This window comes from Trachurus japonicus, chromosome 24 (assembly GCF_045865225.1).
Source record: "Trachurus japonicus isolate A0001 chromosome 24, Traja_1.0".
NCBI lineage: Eukaryota > Metazoa > Chordata > Actinopteri > Carangiformes > Carangidae > Trachurus > Trachurus japonicus.
Genome location: NC_140930.1, coordinates 8,331,228 through 8,345,172, shown reverse-complemented (window position 1 = coordinate 8,345,172; position 13,945 = coordinate 8,331,228). Strand labels below are relative to the sequence as shown.

The 13,945-nt window shown below is 40.6% G+C and overlaps 4 protein-coding genes across 4 annotated transcripts in view; 1 reads left to right on the top strand and 3 right to left on the bottom strand.

Annotated features, from left to right (window-relative positions):
• tbc1d32 (TBC1 domain family, member 32) overlaps positions 1–13,945 on the top strand; it is a 104,883-nt gene that overhangs the window by 3,926 nt on the left and 87,012 nt on the right. The gene's annotated exons all lie outside the window — the stretch shown is intronic.
• gja13.1 (gap junction protein alpha 13.1) lies at positions 976–2,888 on the bottom strand. Its single transcript, XM_085770353.1, has 2 exons — positions 2,860–2,888; positions 976–2,260 (listed from the first exon to the last, which is right to left on the bottom strand). The coding sequence occupies exon 2, from the start codon at positions 2,231–2,233 to the stop codon at positions 1,373–1,375; it is 861 nt and encodes a 286-aa protein (XP_085626479.1). The 5' UTR covers positions 2,234–2,260; positions 2,860–2,888; the 3' UTR covers positions 976–1,372.
• Positions 4,247–7,229, bottom strand: gja11 (gap junction protein, alpha 11). Its single transcript, XM_085770352.1, has 4 exons — positions 7,102–7,229; positions 6,124–6,276; positions 5,755–5,940; positions 4,247–4,898 (listed from the first exon to the last, which is right to left on the bottom strand). The coding sequence occupies exons 2-4, from the start codon at positions 6,250–6,252 to the stop codon at positions 4,293–4,295; spliced, it is 921 nt and encodes a 306-aa protein (XP_085626478.1). The 5' UTR covers positions 6,253–6,276; positions 7,102–7,229; the 3' UTR covers positions 4,247–4,292.
• hsdl1 (hydroxysteroid dehydrogenase like 1) lies at positions 8,123–12,475 on the bottom strand. Its single transcript, XM_085770351.1, has 5 exons — positions 12,040–12,475; positions 10,939–11,384; positions 10,400–10,483; positions 9,633–9,782; positions 8,123–9,511 (listed from the first exon to the last, which is right to left on the bottom strand). The coding sequence occupies exons 1-5, from the start codon at positions 12,257–12,259 to the stop codon at positions 9,440–9,442; spliced, it is 972 nt and encodes a 323-aa protein (XP_085626477.1). The 5' UTR covers positions 12,260–12,475; the 3' UTR covers positions 8,123–9,439.

Below are 13,945 nucleotides of genomic sequence, written 5' to 3'. Positions count from 1 at the left end.
TTTGAATGGTATGTATTTCCACAGTAAAAAAAAAAAAAAAAAAAGAGAGAGAGAGAAGAATTACGCAACTTTGGCATTTTACTTTTAAATAGATTTGCTAGTTACATATCTACAAAGTCAGTAACTAAATAAAACCTCTCAAGAGACAGAGGCTAATATGGACACAGTCCACATACCCATACAGACTACAATACCCCTGCACTGAATTACATCAGAACTCAACAGTCACATTCATTTTTGTTGAGACTGTGTCAACAAAGATTTTTTCTTCATACATTTGTGTTTTACACAATGTTTTAACAAAATGAGGAAATCTAGTATTGCAAGCTTCACAAAGACCCTTTGGAGAGATTTTGAAATGAATTTGTGTGTTGAGCAGATTCTGTAGATTTTTATGGATATATTTAATCCCCTTAATATAAATAATATCATATTTATATTATACACATCTGATGTGAATGTCCTGACCCCTATACATGTATAGAGTCATTAAAATGATCTTTGAGTCAGCAGTGGTGGTTAATATCCATCACCCTACCAACCACTCCCTAGTCCACTATGATAAGTATAGCAAGCATATACTCTTATATAATCAATAGATTACATAATTACCATAAAATGAATCAGCGACTATTTTGATTATCGATTAACCATTGAAGTGTTTTTTTGGGGCCAAATTGGGAAACAAAGTCACTGATCTCAGCTCCTAAGATGTGAGCATAGTACAGTTTTTCTTATTCTTTTATTACAGTAAACTCAATATTTTAGGATTTTTGATAGATTGTCAAAAACACCACCTTGAAAATTTGTGCCCTTTTGTAGAATAAATGATCAATTATTTTGTATAGAAGACAATCAGTATGGAAGGTGGCAGCCCTACTGTAAAAGTGTAAATCACACCCTCTAAATATTGTTTGACTTGGAAGTCAAAAGTGTAAAAGTGTCTACTAGTATTAAAAAACTGATGAAACAATATTTTCAAACTTAAATTGTTTATTAAAAACAGTGCAGTATACAAAAATGTTTCTACTTCATCAATAGAAACAGACTCTTCACCATGATCATCACCAATGTCATCATTAACATTCAATAAGAAAATCATTTGAAGTCGTAGATACAGTATGACAATAACTTAAAGGACACATACAACAGACAAGGCTCTGCTCACTCAGATAAATACACCATCAGTATTGCACACTTTCCATTATTAGATTCCCATTTAAAAAGTAGAAAATGTAAAATTCCAACAATATGGCTCTTTAATATCATTAATTTATGCAAACTTCTCCTTTCACACAGTGACAAAGTTTTTCAAAACTTCTGACAAAACAAGACAATACATTCTTACAACAGAGAAATCTGTGTTGGTTCTTTAATGACCACTCAGAAGTCGTTTCTCCTCCTTGGCACCATCCAGACTTCCTCCGACACTGTGATTGCTCTCCATCTCCAAGTTCATCTTGTTCTGCCTGAGTGTGTCTTCTGAAGTTGGCCACCGGGGACTTGACAGGCTGGCTGGGTTCTCTGCTGAGGTGATTTTGTGAGAGCGATTTTTGTTTCCACATCTGATCCTGGTGCAGAGCAAGTAGAAGACCTCGATGAAGTTCAGGAGCAGAGAGACGCAGGCCACTACCAGCATGAAGATAATGAAGATGGTCTTCTCCGTGGGTCTGGACATGTAGCACTCCACAGTGAAGGGACAGGGCTTCTTAGAGCAGGGGAACATGGGGACCATGACGAACCCATACAGGTAGTACTGTCCAACTATGAAGGCTCCTTCAATGATGATCTTGACGATGAGCTGAGTCAGGTAGCTCCCCAGCAGGTTCCCCTTGATCTTCACCTTCCCATTTTCATCTGTGTACTTGGGCCTTTTAAGCACCCGGCTGCCACCAGGGCTCGACAGCTGCTCCCTCAGCTTTGACTCCTTGTGAATGACGTGCATGGCATGGCCCAGGTAGACCAGCGTCGGCGTGGAGACAAAGATGATCTGGAGGACCCAGAAGCGGATGTGCGAGATGGGGAAGGTCCAGTCGTAGCAGACGTTCTCACAACCAGGTTGTTGTGTGTTACATGTGAACCCAGACTGCTCGTCGCCCCAAACGCTCTCAGCACCTGCACCCAAAACCATGATCCTGAAGAGGAAGAGGACGCTCATCCAGATTTTCCCAATGACTGTGGAGTGGGACTGGACCTTGTCCAGTAAAGTTGACAGGAATCCCCAGTCTCCCATTTTGAGAAATGATGTTCAGTCACTGATCTGTGATGAAAAGACAGAAATAACCCAGGTTAACACACAGGACAAAATCCTCATTTTGTAGTTAATGGCCCATTCCACACCTTATTACCTTAAACATTAACCACAACTTAAGATTTAATCAATGTGCTACTGTTGGAGAGAAAAAACTCATTGTTCTGTTAAATGTAGGCCTGGATAAATAATTTTTCTGTTTTTGAACACAAGATAAAATAAGACATCAAAGCCTACTGGACCTTGGGCTAGTTATTTTTCTAAAGTGATAATTACAATTTTGAACAGAAGAGGAGAAAACTCAGCAAGCATCATTAATGTAATAAGTAGAAAGCCAGTAGAATGAGGCTGGTATAAAAATAAAGAAAAATGGAGCAACAATATTCTGTATAACAGCTAAAATGATGTGCACTTTAAATACACTAAATATCCAGAAGAAAAACAGAATCACAGTATTTAAAAAATGTACATAAAGAAATAAATCTAGATATTGTAATTCATTCAGTATAGTGTGTTCTACCAATATTGACAATCACTGAAGATTATTTTCCTTAATTTTTCAAATGATCAAGAATCTGCATCAGAGAACAGAAATAGTTGCATCTTACCTGCTGAGCTGGAAAGAAAGGACTGTCTCCCAGTAGGGTAGATCACTAACTGAAGTTGGACCTTGGAGTTGTGGGTGAGGATAGGACAGCTTTGGACTGATGAAGGATCGCGTTGTGCAACACACATCTGTCGTAGTGTCACGTTGTGCCAGTCAGCAGCAGAAAAGATTGGGAAAGATGAGAACGAGCGGGCAGGAGTGTAATAATTGACAGGTGTTGAGTGGCTGAGGTCCAGCTCGGGGTTTAGGTTTTTGAAAATAAACGGAAAAGGTGTGTGAATCATTAAAACAGGAAAAAAATAAAGCAAGTGCTAAGAATACATTTAATTTAAAGTACTGAAGCATTTTGTTAGCACTGTTTTACATTAATTAAAATCAATAGTTTCAGGTTAGTGCAACATGTTACATCATCATAAAATGTATTATCCATCAACTTAGTTATATAATAATAATAATAATGGGCCAAAAGAAAATGCTGATAGCCACTAATCAAGTACATTGTCATTAGCTCACAGTAGATCATTTACAGCCAGTATCTTCAGAATGGGGATCAACATCCAAAAATACAAAACCACAAACTGTGAAGAATATAACAGAACTACATCTGCTCGAGGTTTGAGACATTTTAAGGGCAAGGTTTATAGTAAATACACATTGCACTACTTCTTTAGTCAACAGAACACAGTTATGTAAAAAAACAACAACTGTTTTTTTAAAGTAAATATTAAAAAATAATAGTACTGGTAATTATGTTTGTTCTTCTTGTGAAAACTTTTTCTCACAGTATCAACAACAATTGTTTTTAGCTGATGGAGCAAAACATTTTGAAATAAGAGTTCTGCAGGCTCATATATTTGCAGTGGCCCATTACCAGTAGCACAGCTTAAAATTGCATTAAAAGTTATACTCCCAGCACACTATGAACTAATTGCTTTGTATGCATTATAGCAACTGTTGCTCTGTGCACAGTGTGAAAGATTAATGGCCCAATTAAAAAAAAAACAACCAAAAAACTGCAGACGTTTGGAAAGGTAAGGCTACTCTCAAATGCACTGTAAGTTACACCACAAGAGAATGAACCTGGTGTATTGCTGCAGAAAAAATCAGAAAATGTAAAACGAAAAAACAGTACAAAAACCACACACATCACAATCAGATTCTGAATTTATTTAAGCAAAATTGTAACGTTACATCATCTTGAATCATTCCCACAAAGTACAAATATCGAATCTACACTATTTCGTAATGTTTTTTTATTATGTCACTTGAATCCACTTAAAGTCATTTGAAGCAACTTTTTTTTTTTTACATGTGACTGAGCTCTGTTTGCAGAAGCTGGCTTTTTCCCTGCACACACACACACCTCTCGCATTCCTAAAGCCAAAACACACAAATAATGGAACAAGCTACAACCACTATCACAGCCTCCACGCTTCAGATGTGGACCTCCCCCACGCTATCCTCGGACGGTGCGCTCTTACCGCCCTTGTCGACCCCGCCCTTGACCCCGGTGGACCCCAGCTTTTGGCCTTGTTGCAGCTCCAGCTCCTGGTTGGTACAGTTCTGGCTGATCTCGGGCCGACTTCTAAAAGCTTTCCTCTCCAAGAACGGCGGCGTCACCGGGGTCACGGTGTAGTCCTGCCTCCTCGCCATGCACTCCTTCACCGCCTTCACACACAGGTAGCACAGCTCGACCACGCTGAGGAAGAGGGAGACGCACGCCGACACCAGCATGAACCAGATGATGATGGACTTCTCCGTCGGCCTGGAGATGAAGCAGTCCACCTGGTGAGGGCAGGGGAAGCGTCTGCAGAGGTGACGCGTCTCCAGGGTGAAACCGTACAGAAAGTATTGACCCACAATGAACACAACCTCCAGGACTATCTTGGCCACCAGATGGAGGACGTAACTGCGAAGGAGGCGGCCACGGATGCTGATCTTGCCACTGCTCTTGGTGTACTTGGGGACTTTGAAGGCCTTGGTTAGGAACAGACTGGCCTGGTCTTGCAGTTCGGCCTGCTTCTTCATCCTCTCCTTCATCTTGAATTGGAAGAACACAGAGACAGAATTAGAAATGTCCCAGCAACCTTAAAAAAAAAGACTTCCTCACAGTTTACAGAAATATGTCTGAACACTTATTGTGTCTTGAAGTGACACCAGAAGTTGTGCTTTTAGCCACTTGAGCCTCATATCACACTGTCCTTGTCAAAGAAACTTTATCAATCTAATGTCTCTTGTAGGAGGACATCGAAAACAGCAACGCAAACTGACAGACACAAAGATACAAGGCCAGCTAACAGCAAACATTTCCTTTTCGCTGAGCTTTAGCCAGTTTTAACTCCTGCAAAATTAATATATTTAGCTGCTTGATGCTCTACTGTCATCAACAGTAAAGCTTTTACTTTGGTATTGGTTGTTTATCAGGAAAGAGCTACATAAAAGGAAAGGTTGATGAGACCATGCAATAGTGGCTTAAAATAAGTTACACACAACATAACATATGATAATCCATTGATCCACTGATTGTCTTAATTAATTCAGATTACATATAATTTTTTCTGGAAAAGCAATACTTTTATTCTGTACCCCTCTAAACGCACTGTGGACGTATTATTTTTGAAAAAATATAGCTTTTAATACGCATTCTCCATATTCAACCTTTACGATTTTGATAATCCCTAGCTCTTAGTACAACTAAGTAATGCTCTCCACTTTACTATCAATCCAATGCCAAATTCTACAATATGTTATGTTTTATGGAGGTGTGTCAAACATTGAGTATGGGAGCAATAAAACGGTAACCATAACCATAACCATAACCAGAAAGATCCTAACAAGATCATTGGAAACCGCCTGGCCTGACCGCCTGGCCTGACCCATAATAATACTACCACACCTTCTTCTCAATGTGGATCACATGAAGGACATGACCAAGATAAAGCAGCTTTGGAGTCGTGACAGCGATGATCTGGAGAACCCAAAATCTAACATGAGAGATGGGAAAGGCCTGATCGTAGCAGACGTTCTCACAGCCGGGCTGCTGAGTGTTACACACAAAGTCAGATTGCTCATCGCCCCAAACCTAGATGAAAAGAGACAAGAGAGAGATAAAAGAGGAGGTGGTTCAGAACTTGAGGAAGTTAAAGGTGTAGAGCAGGTTTATGGGTATAGTGAGTCCTGTTGATATTGTTTCAGCTCTTAGGCCTCTTTAATGAACAACAGATTTGTGCCCTGTTCTCCATCGGCCACCAACAGGATCATGTACCTTCTCAGCACCAGTGCGCAGGACCAGGATGCGGAAGACAAACAGCACAGTGAGCCAGACTTTGCCGATCACCGTGGAGTGGCTCTGCACTTTATCCAGCAGGCGGCCCAGCAGATCCCATTCGCCCATTTCAGTCGCCAGTTGTCCTGCTTTCTGAGTAAAGAGATGCATAAAACAAATCACCTAATCATGCAGCAAACCATAGTGAAGTCTGATAAGATTATTCCACTCATTAGTGAAGTATACATCCACAGAAACACCCCGTCATTGGATCTGTTATTTGTCATTTTGCAGAAAAAAGGTGACACATAAGTGGTTTTGTAGTAGTAAAAGCCAGAACAGGCAGACCCTCTCCCGAGGCCAAGCTTTTATCACTTCTTGCATTCTTGTGCCTTTGCTGATAGAAGCCATGGTCGCTGATTTCTAGTCACCAAAACATACTTATCTCCTGGAAAACCAAGACCCTAACCTTGGTTAATACCAACCATTGCAAATCCTAATTCAAAGAATGTGAGACATTGAGCTCAACCACTCGTGCAAATACAGATTGACCTGCCTGAGTAGATAAGGCTGCCAGGTTTATACTGTACCGTCTGCTTTGGTTTTGAATTGGTGATAAAGTTCTTTTTAAAAGTTTCTTCCACATTTATTTTTTATGCTTAAAGTTGTTTTATTTCGCTTGAAGATTTACAGGACTATACACATTTGCTATAATATCACTGAAGTTTTTCTTCTACATACATCACCTCACTGTCTCAGCTTCTCGTAGTTGTATAAATTCACTCTGATGTACACAAACTGCAAATGGCATCCATATTGATCTTAAACAGAGAACCTGTATAACTTGGTGCAACACAAAAATATTCCAACACAAATCCATAAAATTTGTTCCTGTCCTCACACACGATCAACATCACTTCAAGTTTGAGTCAAAGGCCAAATCAGATTATTAGAGAATAGTATTTAAAATCAACTCACCGTTTGAACAAACCCACTGAGAAAAACGGGTGAATGAAGAGAGCGATGCCTCCGGAGGACGCTGACAAGGAAGAGTGAAGGAGGAGAGAAGAAGAAGAAGAAGAGGAAGCTGTCCTCCTTGTCTTATCTTGAAGGACACCATCCTCAGCACAACAATGAACCTCCAATCCCAACACTGGTCAAAAACAGCAAACCGACAGCTCTGAAGAACAACACTGCTCTTTAGAGTTTATTTCGAGAAGAGGCGAGAGCCTTGATTGAAATTCAGGCCATTCACTGATCACACATGAGTCATTTCATTTCAAAACACATTTCATCCGTTGAAAAAGAACAGGAACATGAGCAGAGAAACAAATGCAGATGAGTTTTTTGAAAAGGTTGTGAACCAAATCTCAACTCTACCGGTAGAAAAAGTGTTGCTGCGCTTTCCTCTACCATTATCAACAATATATCTTCATTTCTGCATAACTGTATGCCAAAGAGCCTTTATTTCACTTTATCAATTCAATTCAATTCAATTCGATTCAAGAACTTTGTTTATTCTATATAACTGAAGAAAATTAGAAAGTACATTGAGTGACTGTTCCTGGAGCTTTCTATATTTTGTCTGCATCAACTATTCATTTAAATGTTTTCCTCAAGTCAGAGCACAAACATTGTGATTTCTGGTTTCAGAGGCAGCAGCCCCATGTTGACTCAGCACCACATGTGTTGACCAGGTTAACATACAGTTTCTGACCTGGTCGAGCCCCCGGGGTCACGGGGAGAAAACAGTGGCAGCACGCACGATGTCAGTGTCTAGTCATGGGCGTCAATGATTTACATCAACCTGATACTTTTAAGAGAAAAACAGCATGTGTGTCCTTCAGCACGTAGATCAGAGTCAACATTTCTGATCGTAGACTGGAAACCAAGCAGCAACCAGTCAGATAAAAATGACTCTGATAGTTTGACCATGAGGAAAACACACATGAAGTCACAGTGTACTCTTTAGAATAAACACAACACAGAATGATAATAATACGGGAATGAAAGAAGACTTTATTGGTCTAATGCTGTCACACAATGACACAATATATTTACATCAACACTTACAGTTATGCACAATATCCACAATATACAGACGTCTGTTCCAGTACTTCAGTTAACACCTACACATACTGAATGTATTTTAAATAAAATTTCTCAACAAAATAAAACATCACACCCTCAAACTTCATTGCATTTTAAAGTCACTCCTCTACCCTGAGCACATTCAACTAAAGCTGTCACTCTTCATTCAAGACCACACTCTTTCTTTTTTTTGAAGAATGCATAACACACTGCAGGCACGTCTCGGTTTATCTGAGCCATAGGTTTGATCAGGCCAGGAAGCCAAATAAGCTTAAGACATATTTACATTGGAAGAATATACTGTATTCTGGTTTGTACTTTCTTTTGGTCACAATCCAGTGTGTGTGTTTTCCTTTTCCATTTTCATTGGGTTTGTGCTGTGCAAAATAACACTCAAATCTGATGATATTGCATCAAAGATATTTGCTGTTTGCTGTAAAATGATACTGGGTTTGGTTTTTGGGCACAAAATGTTTGTAGTGAGTCAGTGCTGGTAAAACACAGTGCATCCCATTTATAACACATTACTCATTTTGGCCTAAATCCATACTAATGTGTTTGTGTCAGTTACCATTTTGCTTTATTATTGCCTTCTTTTCACTTTCTCTCTTTTTTATTTTTGTAACATTTCTGGAGAGGCTCCAACTTCAGTGTTTCAATGTGCAATACAAGGAAATCAATTGTTCAGAAGATTAAATAATCTCTTATCTAATACTTCACTGGGTTGAAACATACTGTAACTTAGGCTCATGCTATAAAAATCCTGGCACTCACCTTAACTGTGTCAGAGTATAATGCTCCAATAACCATCTGGCACTGGTGGAAATCAGAACGATAAGTAAATCAAAGTTTACAACCTGAACTCAAGTCACACCCAGTTTCCGGCCTCATGTATCTGCACACTGAAGACGTTTGCACACGTTTGCACACGTTTGTTTTCTTGGTTTCTATGGTGAATTTAAGACTTTATGACTTTGTCAGATTGCATCCCAGTACGACAGGAGTAATGTGTGTGTTTTTATTTTCACTCATCATTTCCAAAATCCCACCGCAAACGACCGAGAAACTGATACCAAATCAATAGGAGAGAATTCCGATAACTCCTTCAAGCAGCTTCACTCTCAACTAATCTCACAAGAAACTTAAATAAACCTCTACATATGACTCCTGTAACAAGAAGATCTAGTTACCGGGTTAAGACTTTGTGAGGAGGAGTGGTCAGCTGTTAGCCTGAGCTGACGATGACGCGTGATCCGAGAACCCAGACCCACTCGGGAACACACCTCATCAGTCCGTACTGCGAGGACGGAGAGCAAAAACACAGCCGAGGGAAACAGATCGTTAACAAGCTGATTTAACAAAGGATGGAAGAACTGTGAAAATTTGAAATCACAACGTAACTGGGCCGTGGTACCGACCTGCAGTGTATGAGGCCAGTAGCCGGTGGTCCTGTTGGAGACGCCCAGGGTGGAGATGGCGTGGCGAGCATAAACATCTGGCTTCGGCACAAACCAGCCTTCACACGGAGATGACGATGCAGATGTTGATGGCTGCTCCCTTGAGGCAATCTGGACACACCGACACATACACACATGTTATATAACAAGAACTGACACTTAAATATTTAAAGGGATACTTCACCCAGAATCGATATTTCACCAATTTTCTACTCACCGTCATGCCAAGGAAGGGTTCAGAGAACTTTCGGAGTTATCAAAACGCTTTTGGAGTTCCAGGGGGGGTCCGGCTGGCAACGGATGTTCATATAATGGCGGCGGATAGAGTTCACTTTTGAATCATCCAAAACACACCTCTGGAACTCCAAAAGCATTTTGATAACTCTGAAAGTTCTCTGAACCCTTCCTTGGCATGGTGGTGAGTAGAAAATTGGTGAATTATTGATTTTGGGTGAAGTATCCCTTTAATTTCACAATTAAAAACCAAACAAATTTGTTCTTGTATGGTCACAACATCATCGACACCACATCACACAGTTGGGGTATTGATAGTATTATTATGTCGGTGAAACAAAAATGCCTTTTTTATATACAAACACTTTTAAAAAACTTTTTTTTTATGCAGCCAAAAGAGCCCAAGTTTTCAAATATTAGATGTTGTCTGGTTCGAAACAATCGAATTAGACAAAAGCTTTGTGAACAAACAGATATCTTTCCACGTTCCTCACCTGGAAAGGAATCAGACTTTGAACGAAGATCCCTCTGCCGCTGTACTCAAGGTGAAGGGCTCTTGAGAAATGGTCCAGGTAGCCCTGAAAAGTCAGAAGAGAAGAAAGGGATTCGTCATTGTCTGGACAGAAGAATGTGTTTGTTTTTACATGGTAGACAGAAAAAGATAGAGAAGATAGAGAGATGCAGTTCGATGTTGGCTAAGATTTTACTGAGAAGTGGTTCACTCAGCTTGTTTTGATGAGATACTTGTGTTTATGGACATTATGATCAAATTTATTCATAAATTTGTATCTCATCCTATAACATATCAAACCCTCTGCTGTCACAAGCAGCTCTCAGTATGTTTCTTGTATGTGTATGCATAAGAGGAAGGAAGGAAGGAAGGAAAATGTATTTATATAGCACCTTTCACAGACAGCAGTCACAAGGTGCTGAACACAATCAGTCAACATTTGACCGACAGGGAGACAATCAACAACAACAACAACAACAACAACAACAATGAGAGGTTGATATAAACAGTATATAATCTCACAGTGGAGGCCGTCAGTGTCACTCTTCCAGGCAGAGGTCTGCAGCAGGCACCCGATGATATGTTGACCACAGCGCCGCGGCAGCGATCCACCATCCCCGGCAGCACCAGTCGAGCCATCAGAGTGGCGACGGCAACGTTTTTATTGACCGAGTCCAACAGGTTCTCCTCAGGCATTTCTATCAGGCTCTGGGGCTGAGTGAGGGACCCGTCCACACAGTTCACCAGGAAGCCGATATCTTTACCCCTCATGGCTTCTTTAATGGGCTTGCTGGCTGCCTGGTCCAGAGAGAAGTCGGCGAGGACAACAACAGTTTCCACTCCGTAGCTCTGGGACAGCGACGCAGCGGTGTCTCTGACTGACGTGTGGTCCTGAGTGACAAAGATAATGCTGATGCCGTGTCTGGCCAGCTCCTCTGCATACGCTCTGGCCACGGGCTCTGATGCTCCTGACAGGAGAGAGGATAATATATATGGATGACAATCATGCCAGGAAGAAGTGGCAATATGATATCACTGAGGTAATAACTCTCAGTTATCACTAGTTGATTGGTCGACTGCAAAGGGATTAAACATCAAGTCAGAGCATTTTCATTCAGACTCTTTAAATGTAAACAACTGTTGGAACAGAACTGGTCCATACACTCAAAACATCACTTTTCATACCAAATGTTTATAATAATTATAACTTCAATTTATATAGCACCTTTCAAAAACCCCAAGGTAGCTTTACAGTGGAAAAAAAGAGAACTAAATGACTAATTAGGAAAGAAAAAAATGTATGAATATACTCAAGACTTTGGGTGGATTATTTTCAGGCAGGTGAACAAAAATTAGGATGTCTACTCTGTTTAGCGGTTAATCTGTCAATCTTTACTATGTTTAAATTTATGAAAAAAAAGAGAACAGAAACAAAACAGATCCATCTAGTTCCTCTTTTCCTTGTCTTATCCACTGAGCTCTGAAAACTACTGTACCCCTGCCATAGCTCTGTGTCATATCCACATGTCACAGACAGATCTATACATTTACAACATTAAAATGAACACATGATAAACTCTCATTGATTCTGCTGCTGTAATCACCTTGCTGCCTCATCCTTACCATAAATGACAGCCCAGTCACCATATCTCTGGGTCAGCTTCTTACACGGGATCATCCTTGGCAGGAAATGCACCCGGACCAACGTGCAGCAGTCTCTCAGCACCATCACCGCCCTGCTGGCCGTGTACAGCGCACCGACGAGGGCCAGGGTCTCGAAATAAGAACCGCATGACCGAGAAACTTCGTTGTACAAAAACTGAAAGCTGTCAACCGCCGCCATCGTTGGATGCTGTTGCTAGTTCGCTAGCTAAAGCTTTCCTTTTTCAGTAGAGGACAGGTACAACGTTATATTTTTTAAAAGGTAACGTTGACGAGAAAGTCAGACGTGCGAATATGTCAATAAAACACTCCGTCGTTTCTACATAATACGTTTATGGTTAAATAGATGATATTTGACAGTTTTTAAGCAGACAGAGTTGGCACCTGTACGAGCAGCAGCCGGTGTTGTGGCCCTACTGGTTCCTAATTTAACTGGTTACGGTGCTGAACAGCTGCAGATGTTTTGCGCTCCCTCAGCAGATTCGTCACAAATTCACAAACATACACAACATATTACCAGCGAGTTTCAAGCCACAATTCACATCTACCGCGGCGAATATGCTGCTGTGAGTGAGCACTAACAGTTACGTACCAGCCACATGGAAAAAAAAATAAAGTGGAGAAAAAATAATCTTCACATATTTGCGTGGGTCGGGACTCGATCTCGCTTCAGCAAAACCAATTGCACCACTAACCACCTGTCTACCTCTGTGAGCCACTCAAGCTCACAGGTGCCCGCCGCTTCACTGGATATCAGTCAATTACGTCACTACAGGTAACGTTTTGACTCGAGCTGATCTCAAACAACTGGTTACCATCGGTTTGCCTTTGAAATACACGGACAATGCCTCGGTGTTTATTGTTCTCTTTCCTCCAGTCTAATCAACATATTCAGCGCTACACTTCTCTCCGCACAACACTACACACTATGACAAAGCCTGTCGTGTTGAGAAAGTGATGAACTAGCTCGGAAATACTGTCAAAATACGCTCAACAATATGTAAACAAAAGCGAAACACTTGAGCCACTGCGTGTAGCTACATGGGTGAAAAACGTACGACTTGCATTTAATCACATTACTGTATTGCGAATGTTTTGTGTACTTACATTTCTTTACACTTCTCTACAGATCTTATTAAACGCAAAGCGTATTTATTGGCGTGCATTAAAAGAAATGTCCATTTAAAGTCGCTGTGGTTCGAGGAAGAGAGGTGAAGTTAGCTCTGAGTCTAGCTGTTTCTGGCTGCGGTGAATATGATGCGTTCAAGGGACCAGGGCAGCGTCGGACGTGAGTCGATTGTTTGAAATGTGTTTATAGAATGGTCTGATGCTTTAGATTTCGTGTGCCGACATATTTTATCATTGCCCTTCGTAAAGGTATACATTTTAATTAAAACTAGTTTGACATTCACAGAAAAAACTGACGAACTAAACAGTTTTGGGTCCATGGCGATCTAAATGGCCGACGTCCGACGCTGCCCTGGTCCCTTGAACGCATCATAGTCACAGGCAGATCGAAACAGGTAGACTCAGGTAACATCTCTTCCGCGAACCACGGCGACTTGAAGTGAACATTTCTTTTAATGCACGCCAATAAATACGTTGTGCGTTTTATAAGATCTGTAGAGAAGTGTAAAGAAATGTAAGTACACAAAACATTCGCAATACAGTAATGTGATTAAATGCAAGTCGTACTTTTCAACCATGTACACATGCAGTGGCTCAAGTGTTTCGATTTTGTTTACATATAGTTGAGCGTATTTTGACAGTATTTCCGAGCTAGTTCATCACTTTCTCAACACGACAGGCTTTGTCATAGTGTGTAGTGTTGTGCGGAGAGAATTGTAGCGCTGAATATGTTGATTAG

Excerpts from the sequence above, each read along its gene's own strand:
- gja13.1 (XM_085770353.1), bottom strand. The coding sequence starts at position 2,233 with ATGGGAGACTGGGGATTCCTGTCAACTTTACTGGACAAGGTCCAGTCC.
- gja11 (XM_085770352.1), bottom strand. The coding sequence starts at position 6,252 with ATGGGCGAATGGGATCTGCTGGGCCGCCTGCTGGATAAAGTGCAGAGC. Across the intron at positions 5,941-6,123 it reads TGCGCACTGGTGCTGAGAAG|GTTTGGGGCGATGAGCAATC; the intron begins GTACATGATCCT and ends CTTTTCATCTAG. Across the intron at positions 4,899-5,754 it reads TGATCCACATTGAGAAGAAG|ATGAAGGAGAGGATGAAGAA; the intron begins GTGTGGTAGTAT and ends TTCCAATTCAAG.
- hsdl1 (XM_085770351.1), bottom strand. The coding sequence starts at position 12,259 with ATGGCGGCGGTTGACAGCTTTCAGTTTTTGTACAACGAAGTTTCTCGG. Across the intron at positions 10,484-10,938 it reads TGACACTGACGGCCTCCACT|GGCTACCTGGACCATTTCTC; the intron begins GTGAGATTATAT and ends CTGACTTTTCAG. Across the intron at positions 9,783-10,399 it reads AAAGTCTGATTCCTTTCCAG|ATTGCCTCAAGGGAGCAGCC; the intron begins GTGAGGAACGTG and ends CGGTGTGTCCAG.